Source organism: Cryptomeria japonica, chromosome 10, assembly GCF_030272615.1.
Source record: "Cryptomeria japonica chromosome 10, Sugi_1.0, whole genome shotgun sequence".
Taxonomy (NCBI): domain Eukaryota; kingdom Viridiplantae; phylum Streptophyta; class Pinopsida; order Cupressales; family Cupressaceae; genus Cryptomeria; species Cryptomeria japonica.
In genome coordinates this window covers 144,092,120-144,106,250 of record NC_081414.1, presented here as the reverse complement: position 1 = coordinate 144,106,250, position 14,131 = coordinate 144,092,120, and the positions used below count along the sequence as shown (strand labels likewise).

The window sequence follows — 14,131 nt, the reverse complement described above, 5'->3', positions numbered from 1 at the left end:
CATAGTTCAATATTCAGAGTAAAGTCCTGCAAATTCAATAACGACATCTATCATTGCAATATCATCCTATCTAACAATCATGTAGTGTTCTATCTCATAAAGCATATAAGTAAATCATCAAATCATAGCAATGTTATCCAAATCCTGAAATCATATAAGTTCTAAGTCTCAAAATGCATCAAAATAAAGTATCCATAATAGTCTAAATATAAAATCCACTGAATGTCATACTGAGTCGAGGTGAGGCCTCACATTAGCCTATAAGACTACTACTTCCTCTCCCCTATTCATTTCTACATAACTAATCATTTTGATGTTTGTCAATATCTTTATCATTATTATCTTTTTAGATGATGCATCATGTGTAATAAACCTCTTAGTGTGTCCAAGAATCTTTATCATTATTATCATTTTTCTATAATAGATCATTAAGTCTAATAATTGTCTCAATGTCTATTAGTATCAACTTCTCTTTGAATATAGATCACTACATATAATTTAAAAGATCAATAAAAAAATATACAATTAATTTGAGAAACACTCTCTTAAAAATCATTTTGATAACCTCTCAATCTCTCTACCATTATTATTATCTTCTTATTGATATTGAAGCATTAAGTATGAACTGAAATCAAGTAAAAAATATGTAATTAATTTGAAAAGTAAAGTAAAAAATATGTAATTAATTTGAAAAGTAAAGTCTTAATTTTTGTTTAGGTGTCTATCAGCACTCTAACATTACTATTCAGTTCTTATATTGTGATTTGAAACACTGATTAATAAAAAATATACAATTCCTTGAAGATCATTACAATAATATTAAGAAAAAAGTAATGGACAGACTAGAGATAGGTAAAAAGTTATGAAAACTGTAAATCGTCCTCTGACATTAGTAGGCCTAACCACTGAACGCTTGACTTCTCTAGATCTTTTAATTCATCTAACCAATCAACTACTCTCGTTTCATTGTATGTTTTATCCCATCCTTCCTCATTAACAACTGTAAATGTCATACCTTGTTGCATACTACTATCCACGCTACACATCTGTTCCATGTCACTGCTGGACCTTGCTTCCAACACTTCCATTGTCAAATCTTGTGAACAGTGGAACACATCAAACTTGGGCGAACAAATTTGCTTCAAATGTACTAAACTCTCAGACATAACAACCTCATTCCTTGTGAAATTCTGAGAGTCTGGGATTTGGTGGTGGACTAAATAAGAGGAGGAAGAATGCCCACTAGTTTTAATAGCGATGCATTGTGACTCACTGCTTCTTCGACAAATCGATCCCAGGTAGTTACAACTGCTCTCAGAATTGTTGCAGCACTTTGCTATTCTCCTTGCTGTTGCTTTTACTGGATTAATTCTGAGGTCGCGATGAACGACCGGATGAGCAGGTTTCGACCTTGTGCGGGTACAGGGAGGACTTATTTTCTCTCCCGGTTGCTTCTTGCTCAGATGAGTGTTCCAGTAATTCTTGATTTGATTGTCTGTTCGCCCTGGAAGTCTTCCTGCAATTAGAGACCATCTGCATACATAACAACATCCCACCATTAGAATTACCCAAATTTTATCTTACATTAAATATTCTTTTGGCTAAGTACTGTGTCGATGTTAAATAATACTGATATCATGTCCTAGTTAAAATATAATATTGTTCATCTTATCATCAATGTTCAAACAGTGGGTGACACTGATTCAGATGGATCGTGCTGCAACTGTCAAAGAGATACTGAAAGCGAACCTAAGAGAACAGTCGCAAAACTTTAGCAATGTATGTTCAAAGAGGTAAGTCGGAGAGTCAGATTCTTGGAGATAAAGACAATGGAGTCCTAAGCAGAAGATGTTTAACGAGAATGAATGAACATCTACATTTTGGTTTGCTATCTAACATTGAGCCTAAAGATTTTGCAGAGGCTACAAAAGATGAAAATTGGATAGAAATAATGGAAAAAGAACTGAATCAGATTGAAAAGAATAAGTTTTTGGGAACTTGTTCGAAGGTTAAAGATACACAAAATGAGCATTTAGAAACAAATTGACATCGTTGAATGTTCATAACTCCAATAAAAAATGTTTGTTCCTTTAAAATAAAAAAATTTAAAAACTCTGTGAATCATACCTATTGCCAAGGAGGCGATGCAATCTAACAATGAGTTCCTCTTCCTCAGGAGAAAACTTTCCGTGGTTAACATCAGCACGGAGGTAGTTCAACCAACGCAATCTACAATTCTTCCCGCATCGCTTAAGACCTGCACAAGAGCATTATTAGATAATGTTATTAGATTTTCATAAATCATGCAAATATTTCCTTGTTATTTCTAGATTTGATTGTGTATGAATTTTTTATTATCAATGTTTAGAATCACACTCCACCTTCCATTTTCACGATAAAATAAAGTTCTAAAAATATGTAAGATGATGGATTGATTGAAAACAAAAAAACAAAAGAACATTATTAAACTTGATTTAGCCATAAAATTTGATCTAAATTCACAGAATTGTATAACTACACAATAAAATTTGATGCACTAAATTTACCTGCTTTTTGAGGAAGAGATCTCCAACCAACGTCGCCATGCTTTGAAATGTAATTTCTTAAGATAAAATCTTCCTGGGCTGTCCAGGCGCCCCGTTTGATATCTGCATCCTTTGAACAGCAAGAAGCTCTACCCATTCTGAGATGAGCTCAGCAAGTCGAGAGAAAGAAGTGAAGAAATGATTAGATGAGAGAAGAATAGCAATGGTATGTTTATAATGCCAAGCATGTGGCGTGCATCAATATTTAAAATACGGAGCCCTGCAAGTCGTAAGTATTGTTTGAATATCGAGACCAACAACTCTATTTTTTGAGTTTGTCTCTCCGTTGAGGGCAAACAATCTGTGACCACATAGTTTTCAATGGAGAACGTACATTTTGCGTGGAATTATTTGCTCCACAAACCAGCGTGCATAATTCAACACTACTCACATCAATGAATGCGAGCACAATAATTTTGTTGTGAAATGAATTTTGAGATTTCGTATAGGTAGCGGTGCTTATTTAAATTGTTTTTCCCTTAAAACCATGGTGGGGAGTCACGAGGGAAATCTTGATGAAATGATAATGTCGCTATCGCAATAGATTAAATAGCGTTTCAATCACGGCGATGTAATCTCAGCGACCCTTCTACCACAACAAAATAATTAAATAATACAACTACCCTTCTTTTTTCCGAAACTCTCTTAGAACCTCCGTTTCTCCACACTTGTTGGAGCCCGTATTATCCGGTGGTACACTCCGCGTTTATACTACACTCCTACAAGCAGGTTTTGGGGAGGGATATGATAATATTTGGGAATGTCCACGCACGTGGAGAGTTTTGGGCTGGTTGAGATTTGAACTTCCTATGATCCAGTAAACAATTTTTAAACTATGTAGTTTGTTTTTTTTTCTTTTAAACCAAGGGAACAATAATATCTAGTGGGATCTAGAAAGGAGAGTTTCAACACATAACTTATCATTATCATCCACCCATCACGGAGAAATTCAAGGAATTGAATTATCATCTGTATTTTTTAATGGTTTTGTGTTTTTCGATACCACATGTGATATCACTTGAAACACTTTTGATCTAGAGCATTTATGATTATCATTTGTATACCACACGTGGTATCACTTGAAACACTTTTGATCTAGATCATTTATGATTATCATTTGTATTTTTTAATGGTTTTGTGCTTTTCCGATACCACATGTGGTACCACTTGAAACAACTTTGTCCCAAAGCTATGAACAGTTTTGTGTCCTCCACCTAGAGCTATGAACGGTTTTATGTCCTCCAAGTCTACAGTACCACCGAATCAACAAAGGCACAAATGTATGATCACAATTGTCCATAAGGGCTTGAACCTTGGTGGACACAACAACAACACCATCACTTAACCAATACACTATGAGATGAATCCTAGAATAGTAATTTATGTTATTATAAATGAAAATAAATAAATTTTATCTATATTTAAGATGAATAAATTAAATGTAATATAAGATTAAACAAATTTTATTACTATATTCAAGATGTATGAATTAAATGTAATCTAAGATATTGAGTTATTTAAAGATGTTATGTATAATAATTTGGTTCAATGTAAATTAGTTGAAGTGAAATTAGATACATGTTGAAATAGAATGAAGTGGATTAATGTTGTAATGTAGTTATCATTTGGACTTTAATTGTGCTCAAGTAAATTTTAAAAATATGTTTAAGATCTATGAAGTAAATGTAATCTAAGCTTTTGAGTTGTTTAAAAATATTAAATATAATAAATTTATTAATGTAAATTACTTTAAAATGAAATTACATAATATCAAGAAAATAGAATGAAATGGATCAAGAGTGTGAATTTAGATTTTAAGTATTCTTAAGTAACTTCTATATAACTATATTTAAGGTGTACTAATTATATGTAACGTAAGATATTGAGTTATTTCTAGACATTAAGTATAATAAATTGGTCCAATATAAGTTAGTTTAAAGTGGAATTAGATACATATAGAAAGTAGAATTAGATGTATTGGAATTGTGAATTTTTTTGTGGTTGTGATCTGGACTTTAGCTATATTTGAAAATTTATTTAATAAGTTTGTTGAATATTACTTTCAATGACACAATTTAAGTTAAACTATCACATCTTTATAGTATATGTCTCATATACTTACTTTTTAATTAAAGTTTTTTAAATCTCCATATATTTATACCTCTCATGTATTCAACTAACTTTTTCATTTCCACCACTATCATACCTAACTCCAAATTCTAAGTATCATACTAATTTAAATGATAAAAAATATTATGAAAATAAAATACATTAAATTTTTTATATAAAATAATAATTTACTATTGATTCATAATACAAAATATAAATGAAATTTAATGGTAGAAATATTTTATGTGAATATGCGATCAATCTTGACTTTCTTTACATATTTAAATCTATTGCAATTACTTATTTGAGTTGCCACTGATGTCAAATTTGGTGATCTGGATTGGTCTGGATTGGTATGTGAGATGTCGTTTATGCTAAGTTGCAGAACAATGGTAGATAGGCATGTATGCAGAAAAGTAGAAGTTAGCTATGTATGCTACAGATTGTAGATCATTGTTTTTGTTGTTGTTGTCATAGTTTTTGATATGATAATCACTCCAAAATTATGAGGACATGAGTATTTGGATGAGAGATTTTTTTTTTATGTTGGTTGTGATATTTGGTCCTGTCCTACGGAAGTTGTTCTTTGTATGTCATGCTTCAGTTGTATGTTTGGATATGCTATGATGAGTGGATTCTTGTTCTCTAGTTCTCTCCGATTTCCTTTGATTTCTAGTGATATTCGCTTGATGATTTGTTGTTCATGTTTTGAATCATGTAATGCTGACTTGGATCATGATTATTGCGCCTCAGAATTTTTGGTCTTAGTTGTGATCTAGTTGTTCCATTTTGTGCTTTGGTAATTGCGACATTCTGGTAGCGTGTTGTTTTGGTACTTCGAGGATGTGTTCATTTTTTGTTTAGCCGACTTTCAAGACTTACATTGGCATTCTACTCTGGTGATTGTAGCATGTATCCTAATAATTAAAATGTTCTTTTGTAAAGTATCTCAAAGGTCGACTTCACGTATATTTACAATTTCACACACACACACACACACATCTTTAGGTTGATAGTGTGGAAGTGTATGTATGGAACATGGATTGAGTATGTTGCGAATGAAAAAGTGAGCACGAGAAAAGGATCAAAGTGGTAAGTGATAGAGTCAGAAAAGTTGTTTTAATATAAGCAGATTGGTGCAATAAGCTGGTGAAGTATTTTGTAGAGGTTCTTAACCAGATTTGCTATGAGCTATTATTTTGTCAGAGCTTTAACTGGAATTGATTTCATTAATGTGTAGATGCAATTTTCTCAGTTCACTCCTTTTTAACAATAAGATTTTCTGAAAGTAAGCCGATTGTATCTAAGCAATAAGCTCTCCGGGCAGTGAGCCTATTTTTTGTAACCTCATATAACTAGTTATATTATCTTGAGAGTTAATTCTCTTTGTGGTTTTTCCTTTATTGGGTTTTCCACGCATAAAAATATTTGTTGTCTCTTATGTGGTTGTGTTATGAAATTCATTTTTGTGTTTCATTTTATGGATAATTAAGATTTAGTTAAGATCAACATATTATTTGCTTCAATTTTAAAATTTTAGTGGAATTCTGATTCACCCACCTCTCAATATTCCAGTCTCTTCAACAATTGGTACGTAAGAGTTCGGTCCCTTGCTGCTAAATTAACTGCTTGAGGGATATCTTGATTTGAACAGATGCCTCCTATGAAAATGGATGGAGAATTTCAACTAGATGAAGAATTAAAGACAACCCTTGAAGATCTTGAAAGTGTGGAATCTGAGAATGAAGAATTGAAAGAGAATGTGAAGGTAGTGAATGAATGTGTGTAGAAGTTGAGAGATCAAATTTGAAAGTTCAAAGCAAGGGATTGAGAAGTTAGCAAGGAATTGAAGCAATCAAATAAGACTATTATGAATATATACAAACATTGGTCCTTTAATGACCACAACAAGAACTATATGTCTCTATTGGTATCTATGACTGTGGCAGATCATCAAAATCGAGCCTCTTTGAAGCAATACATGGCTCTTTAGGTGGTTGCATAATGATAATTCAAATGTTGAATTAGATATATTTTCTCAATATAACATCAAAATAACTAAAAACTGAACTCTAAATTGTTTGAAGTTGAAATGTTGATTACTTCATCTCTTTCTTCTGCAATTGGGTGAGGTTGAGGATCCGTGGGAAGTCCTGAAAGGGGCTATGATAGGTAAAACAACATTAATACAAGTTAATAACATATATGTCAAAAAACACAAAATAACTAAAAAGGCTTCAAAAAGAGGGTTTCAACTCCGTTGTGCACTTATTAGTGAAAATGAGTTGATCTAAGACATGTTGGCCATTTGGTGGAATTGATTATGTGTTGGATTGATTTTTTGTCATTGATGTCAACACTAGCTGTTTGGATGCTTTACCGACACCCTTCTCGTCCCGGTAGGATAAGTGGTTTCTGGTTAACTTGGACCTAGTATTATCTAACAGGCTCTAGTATAGTCTGGTGATAGAATTGTCCTGTTCATACTACTAATACTCATATCTGGTCAGTTGGTTTTGGTCTGGTGATTGGATGCTATCCTTCTTTCTTAGAAGCTTGGTTTCTGGTTCTAGTGAGGGTTTCACTGATAGAGCTTTTGATGGAGATCTTTGATGAATTGCATAAGTAGTGTTGGTCTAGCTTCTGAAGGAGTTTCAGGATGCTGTTGGTGATCATGTTTGAGATTGGGTGGTTGGAGATCTTTGCTAAAGCATGTGGACCTATACTTGGTCCCGGTTGATCTAGGTTATGGACCGATTTTAATGTAACATGTGGATAGGACCTATTGATGTATTTTTAGGATGTCTTATGTTTTGATATTACTTGTTTGGTCTAAGGCTGACATGATTTGTAATTATGTAATTAGTTTATTGTCTGGTGGCCAACTTGATTGTTTATGGTCGAGGGTTTGTATATATAGATGTAAGATCTCATTGTAGATCATCATGGTTAATATAAAAGGTCATGATAAAGGAATGTAATGTGTGAATAAATGTAATATCATTCAAGAAAAGGAGTTGGTCGATCTTTAGAGATCGAATTGGTTTTATGTAAGAGGATTTAGTCCTCCGGTATTGAGCTTAACTAGAACTGTACTTAGGCTTAGGAGATTTTATCTTTTGTAGTTCAACACTTCTCTGGATTGTAGTCTAGATTTATATGTAGTCAGTGAGACTCCTTTTGTGATGAGCAGTGTGTTCTAGGTTGTTGGCCTTCCTTCAAGTGCAGGCACCTTCATTGTAATTCACATACTTACTGCAGAAGTATTATCTGACTGTGGGTAGGCTTTCCACCATGGTTTTTCCCTTTACCATTTTTTCCACGTACAAATCTTGGTGTTGTGTGGATGGCTTTTATTCTATGATTATTGTTTATGCTTAATTGGATTAATTACTATTCTGGTATTTTTGTTTTAGGTTATGGTATTAAAGTTTAATTGCTGAATGTTCCTATAATATGTGACAATTGATTCACCCCCCCTCTTAGTTGTCTTTCGGTTATCTGAACTGTCTAACAATCGGTATCAAAGCTTTGGTCCTCTCTGTAGAAAGCTTAACCGTTTGACGAAGATCCTATGGTGACTAACAGTTCAAGTTAATCTAGTTCTTCTAGAGCTATCTTTCGAAGGGATATTCTGAGGCTTGATGGAACAAATTACATAGTATGTAAGATTCAGATGGAGACTCATCTGAGATGTCTTGGCAAGAAGATTTGGGAGATCACACAAAATGGTGTCACACCCTTTAATCCGGGATCTGGTAATCCTCCTTCGGAAAACTTGGACAAGGAGCTTGAGAATGATTGTAGAACAAGAGAAGCCCTCTTGTGTGCACTTTCAGTTCAACAAATAATGGGATTAACAAACAAATCATCTGGAAAGGCTATATGGGATAAATTGGAGACTCTTAATGAAGGTGACCCTACGGTGAAGAATCAAGATTGCTAAACTTGATGGTTACTAGGTGAGATATGAAAACCTGAAGATGGAAGAAGATGAAAGGATTACTACATTCATGGAGAGGGTAAATGAGATTGTTATGAGAATTCAATATTGTGGTGAAACTCTGATCGAAGATGAAATTGTTTCTAAACTCCTAAGAGCCCTACCATTGGCTTACAAAATGAAGGCTATTGTTATTAATGAGTTGAGAACAATGGCTAATGCATCTGTCAATAGAGATACCTTAGTTGGGAAACAATCTTCTTTTAAACTTGAGGAGCATGGACCTTCTAGAGCTGTGAAGACTGAACCTGCTTTTCATGCATCTACATTTGCAACTGGTAAGAAAGATTGGAAAGATTTATATGCAAAAGAATTAGAAGATATGAAGAGAGAAGATGATGAGTTTGAGCAACTTGAAGAACTATTTGCTAGAAGAGTATATAAAGGACCGGTAGGAAGTAAGTATGAAGGAAAAGAACCTTTTAAATGTTTTGCATGCAATAAGATTGGTCATTTTGCATATAGATGTCCTGAAAGAAATTCAAGATTTGAAGAAATAGTTAAGAGATCATTTAAGCCTAACCCTGGTTATCAGAACAAATATAGATTCAAGTAAAACAAAGACAAATCATGCTACATAGCAGATGAGGAAGGCATTACTGATTTAGATGATGAACCGATAGAAGACTATGCTAGGGGATCCATCAATGGGAAGGAATGCGTATTCTTGGCTATCAAGGAAGATGGTCCGGCACTGGAAGAGAATGTACTTGAGGAGAAGGCACTTGCTGCTAAAATTGAAGACAAGGATGAATGGGTAATTGATAGTGGTTGTTCACATCATATGACTGGAGATAAAGGGAAGTTTTTGTCTTTGCAAGAACTTGATGGTGGACTAGTTAGATTTAGCGAAGACAAGGCATGTATGATCAAAGGGAAATAAACTATATCATTGGATGGTAAGAACAATACTGACAATGTATATTATGTTGAAGGTTTGAAGCATAATCTTTTGAGTGAAGGATAATTGGTAGATAAGGGAGTTCAATTATAGTTCAAGAATGGAAAATGCAAAATCATTAACAAATCAAGCTTGGAGATTGCAACCGATACATAGACAAAAGCTAATATATTTCATTTGAACTCCAGTGAGAACACATGTTTGATTATGCAGATTGATGAGAGTTGGCTATAACATAAAAGGATGCATCGTGTGAATTTTTATTGCATTGTGAAGATCACTTCTACTAAGGTTGTTAGAGATATACCTAAGATTATGAAGCCCTATAATCCAGTATGTAAAGAATGTCAAATGGGTAAACAGGTCAGAACCTCTTTTAGGAGTATACAAGATAAATCAAATGATGTTCTTGATCTTATTCATATTGATTTGTGTGGCCCTGCTAGAGTTAAAAGTTTTCATGGTGATAGATATTTCATGCTAATCATTGATGATTATTCTAGAATGATGTGGGTTACCTTTTTGAGAGAAAAATCTAAAGCATTTGAAAAATTTAAAATCTTTAAGGCTAAGGTGGAAACTGAGACAGGATTGAAGATTAAATGTTTGAGATCAGATCATGGTGGAAAATTCACATCTGGTGAGTTTAATATAGCTTTTGTGACAAGCATGGTATAAGAAGACAATTTTCTGCTCCTCGAACACCTCAGTAGAATGGAGTTGTGGAAAGGAAAAACATAACTATCTTGGATGCTTCTAGAACAATGATGATGGAAGCTAATTTACCTCATATATACTAGAGAGAAGCAGTGAGTACAACAATTTATACATTCAACAGAGTACATAGCAAAGGAGAAATTAGTAAGACACATTATGAATTATGGTTTGGCAATACGCCTATAGTTAAGTATTTCAAAATTTTTGGTAGTAAATGTTATATCAAGAGATATAATACTATTGGGAAATTTGATCCTAGATGTGATGAAGGCATATTTCCTAGCTATTCTAATGAAAGAAAAGCATATAGCTGTTATAGCAAGAGATTGCAGAGAATTGTGGACAATGTTAATGTCAAAGTAGATGAGTTGAACAAAAGTCAAATCAGAGTTTATGAGAAGGAACCAATAGTGGAAATGATTATATCTGAACTAGTAGCACCTTTATTGGAACAGAGATTTGAACCAGTTACTCCAGAAACATTAGAGAATTCTATAATAACAGAAGAACAGGGAAGAGGAACAGAGAGTCAAAAGACTCCTAGGTATGTGAGATTGAATCATTCTGAAGATCAAATCATTGGGGATAAGAACAATGGAGTGATGACAAGAAGAATACTAGCAACTAATGAGGTATGTTTAATTTCACAAGTTGAACCGGTATCAATAATTGAGGCATGTAAAGATGAACATTGGTTAAAAGCTATGGAAGAAGAATTAGATCAGATTGAGAAAAATAACACATGGACTTTGGTTCCCCAGCCTAAAAATAAAAATGTTATTGGAACTAAATAGGTTTTTAGGAATAAATTGAATGAGGATGGTCAAGTTATAAGGAATAAGGATAGATTGGTTTGTAAGGGATATTCTCAGAAGAAAGGAACTGATTATGGAGAGACTTTTGCACTGGTAGCTAGGATTGAAGCTATAAGATTATTTCTTGCCTATGTTGCTTATAAAAACTACAAGGTTTATCAGATGGATGTTAAATGTGCATTTTTGAATGGAGATCTTGATGAGGAAGTTTAAATTAAGCAACCTGATGTTTTTTCACTGTCAGATGATATAGTAATGGTTTACAGGTTAAGGAAAGCTTTATATGGATTTAAACAAGCACCTAGAGCTTGGTATGCAAGGTTGGATAAATATCTTTTGAAGCTTGGTTCTACTAAGGGCAGTGCTGACAATAATTTATATTATAAAATCACTGATGATGATATATTGATTGTTGAAGTATTTGTTGATGACATTATTTTTAGAGGTGAAGAAAAATTGTGCATAGAATTTTCTAAGAATATGGAGAAATAATTTGAGATGCCTATGATTGGTGAGATGAAATGTTTCTTAGGTTTGCAGATTACTCAAACTAACAAAGGAATTTTTATCTATAAAACTAAATATGCTAAGGAATTATTGAAGAATTTTGGTATGGGAGATTATAAACTAGTAAGTGCACCTATGGTTAGAAGTGATAAATTGACAAGAAAAGATGTTTCTAAACCAGTAAATCCTACAAGATATAAATCTATGATTGGAGGTCTACTTTATTTGACTCAGACTAAGCCTCACATTATGAATGTTGTTTGTATTGTTTCAAGATTTCAGATTGATCCTAGAGAAAATCATGAGATGCATCAGAATATGGCGTGTGGTACCCTAAGGATGATAACTTCACTTTATGTGCATATATAGATGATGATTGAGCTAGAGATGTTGATGACCAGAAAAGTACTTCTGGTGGAGCTTTCTTTCTTGGAAAGAAGTTGGTTTCATGGATCAACAAGAAACAGTCATGTACCTCTCTTAATACTGTTGAAGCTGAGTATGTTGCTGCTAATGCCAACTATACACAAGTTTTATGAATGAAGCAAATGTTGAAAGATATAGAGATGGATTGTGATGCACAAGTAATTACTTTATCAAGATTTTTGCAAATTGATTATAATTATACAATATATATATATATATTATATACTAAATAAAAATAATAATAAAAATAAATAAAAATAAAAACTAAGATTTCAGGGGGGGCAAACCCCACTGTGTGTGCACATAGTGGGCGGAACCAAAGCGCCACCACTGTGTGGTCATACAGTGGGCGGCGCCCGACACCGCCACCGCCTCAAACAAAAAAAAAATCGCCACCGCATCTACCATGGCTGCCCTGCAAAGAAAAAAAAGATAAAACCCTAGCCCGGGTAGGGCTAGGGTAGAATAAGATGAAATGAGTTTTTAAAAATAAATATAAAATGACTCTTTTATAATAAAGAAATTAGGGTTTTCATTTTGTGAAAACATAATGAAGTGTGTGTGTGTGTGTGTGTGTGTGTGTGTGTGTGTGTGTGTGTGTATACACTCACATGAATATTCATAAGAATATAATATATGTATATTTTTATACATAGGGTTATAAATTTTGAAGGAAAGATCAAAATGGAGTAAGGATATTTAACTAGGTGGTTATAATGTTTTAATAAATTTATGAGTGTGGTGATACATATATATAGAGATGGTTTTTTTAATTTATATAATTATGAAGTTGATATTTAATTTAAATTTAATGGATTGAGAAGCTTTAAATTCAAAATTTATGAAGTAATATTTAATTTAAATAAAATAGTTGAGGTGTTTTAAATTAAGCTAAATATTTGCAAAATTAAATATTTAAGATGTATTAAATTAAACGTTAGGGAATTTAAATTTTGTAGTAAATTATTTGACTATAAGAATTAAATTTTAGCCCACCTAGACGTAGGTGTATGTGATCAAACTTATAGAAGAATATTCATTTGCGAATATAATCGACCCTTTAGTTGATTTAGTTTAATCTTCTATTTAATTATTGTTAAGTAAAATAAAGACACTTATAAAACTAAGTGCTAGGACTAGTTAATTAGATCCTAAGAACAATGAAAGGATATTGGAGATTAATCTTTTCTCTACATTAATTAATTGATTTAATTATTGGTTGAGAGCGATGTGACAATAAAACTATTCAACTCTGCATTTATTTTTAATTTATTCTTGTTTACTTGAGTTAGTGGATAGAGTTAACTCTCACATAGTTAAGAAAAAATATGTTAGAGCATTTCATATTTGCTAATCTAATGTTTTAAGTTGTGATTTTTAAAAAAAAATTATCCCGTTCTTGCCCTAAATTTTGGGCACGACATTTTGGTATTAGAGCAAGGTTTCCAACACTGGGAAACTTTCTCCATTACGTTTCGCTTTAATTATTTAATTAATTTTATTATATTGATTTTCTAGGATATTTAAATTTAATTAATTAAATATTTTTTCTAAGAAAATAGTTATTTAATTTAATTTATTTTATTTTTCTCTTAGGATGCCTCCGACTACGCGACAAGCTCGCAAGCGTGGAAGGGGTTCTAGGCATGTACACATAGCACGCGAAGAGGTAGATAAGGAGGAATCGGTTCCAGAAGTGAACCCAGAAGCTCCTTTTGAACAACCAGTTGACCCAAACCGAAACCTCTTAGAAGCAATCTAGAACCTAATTGGTATAGTCCAGGATAGGATTCCAACCAGGGATCATCATGTTGAAAATCAGAACTCAGGGAGTCATAGATCAACTGATAGGGAACGGAGCAGGAGTCCACCTCCTATTCCCGTAGAGAGTCAGGGTGGGAATGAGCCAGAGTCTGTGCACCTACCAGGACCACCTCCAGGGGCAGAGCCAATGTATTATGAGAGAGCTCGTCAGAAGATAGGGGATCTTATCAAGGAGGTTATGCACCTCCAGCCACTGTCTTTTGGGGGATCTACCAACGGGGTAGAAGTTGAGGCTTGGTTGTTG

The 14,131-nt window shown here is 33.3% G+C and overlaps 1 protein-coding gene across 1 annotated transcript; it reads right to left on the bottom strand.

The window, feature by feature from the left end:
• Nucleotides 1-748: 748 nt before the first annotated feature.
• Nucleotides 749-2,826, bottom strand: LOC131027149 (transcription repressor MYB6). The gene is made up of 3 exons (XM_057957135.2): nucleotides 2,547-2,826; nucleotides 2,128-2,257; nucleotides 749-1,533 (listed from the first exon to the last, which is right to left on the bottom strand). Exons 1-3 carry the CDS (start codon nucleotides 2,680-2,682, stop codon nucleotides 861-863), a joined length of 939 nt encoding a protein of 312 aa, XP_057813118.2. The 5' UTR covers nucleotides 2,683-2,826; the 3' UTR covers nucleotides 749-860.
• Nucleotides 2,827-14,131: the final 11,305 nt, after the last annotated feature.

Excerpts from the sequence above, each read along its gene's own strand:
- LOC131027149 (XM_057957135.2), bottom strand. The coding sequence starts at position 2,682 with ATGGGTAGAGCTTCTTGCTGTTCAAAGGATGCAGATATCAAACGGGGC. Across the intron at positions 2,258-2,546 it reads ATCTCTTCCTCAAAAAGCAG|GTCTTAAGCGATGCGGGAAG; the intron begins GTAAATTTAGTG and ends GCTCTTGTGCAG. Across the intron at positions 1,534-2,127 it reads CATCGCCTCCTTGGCAATAG|ATGGTCTCTAATTGCAGGAA; the intron begins GTATGATTCACA and ends TTATGTATGCAG.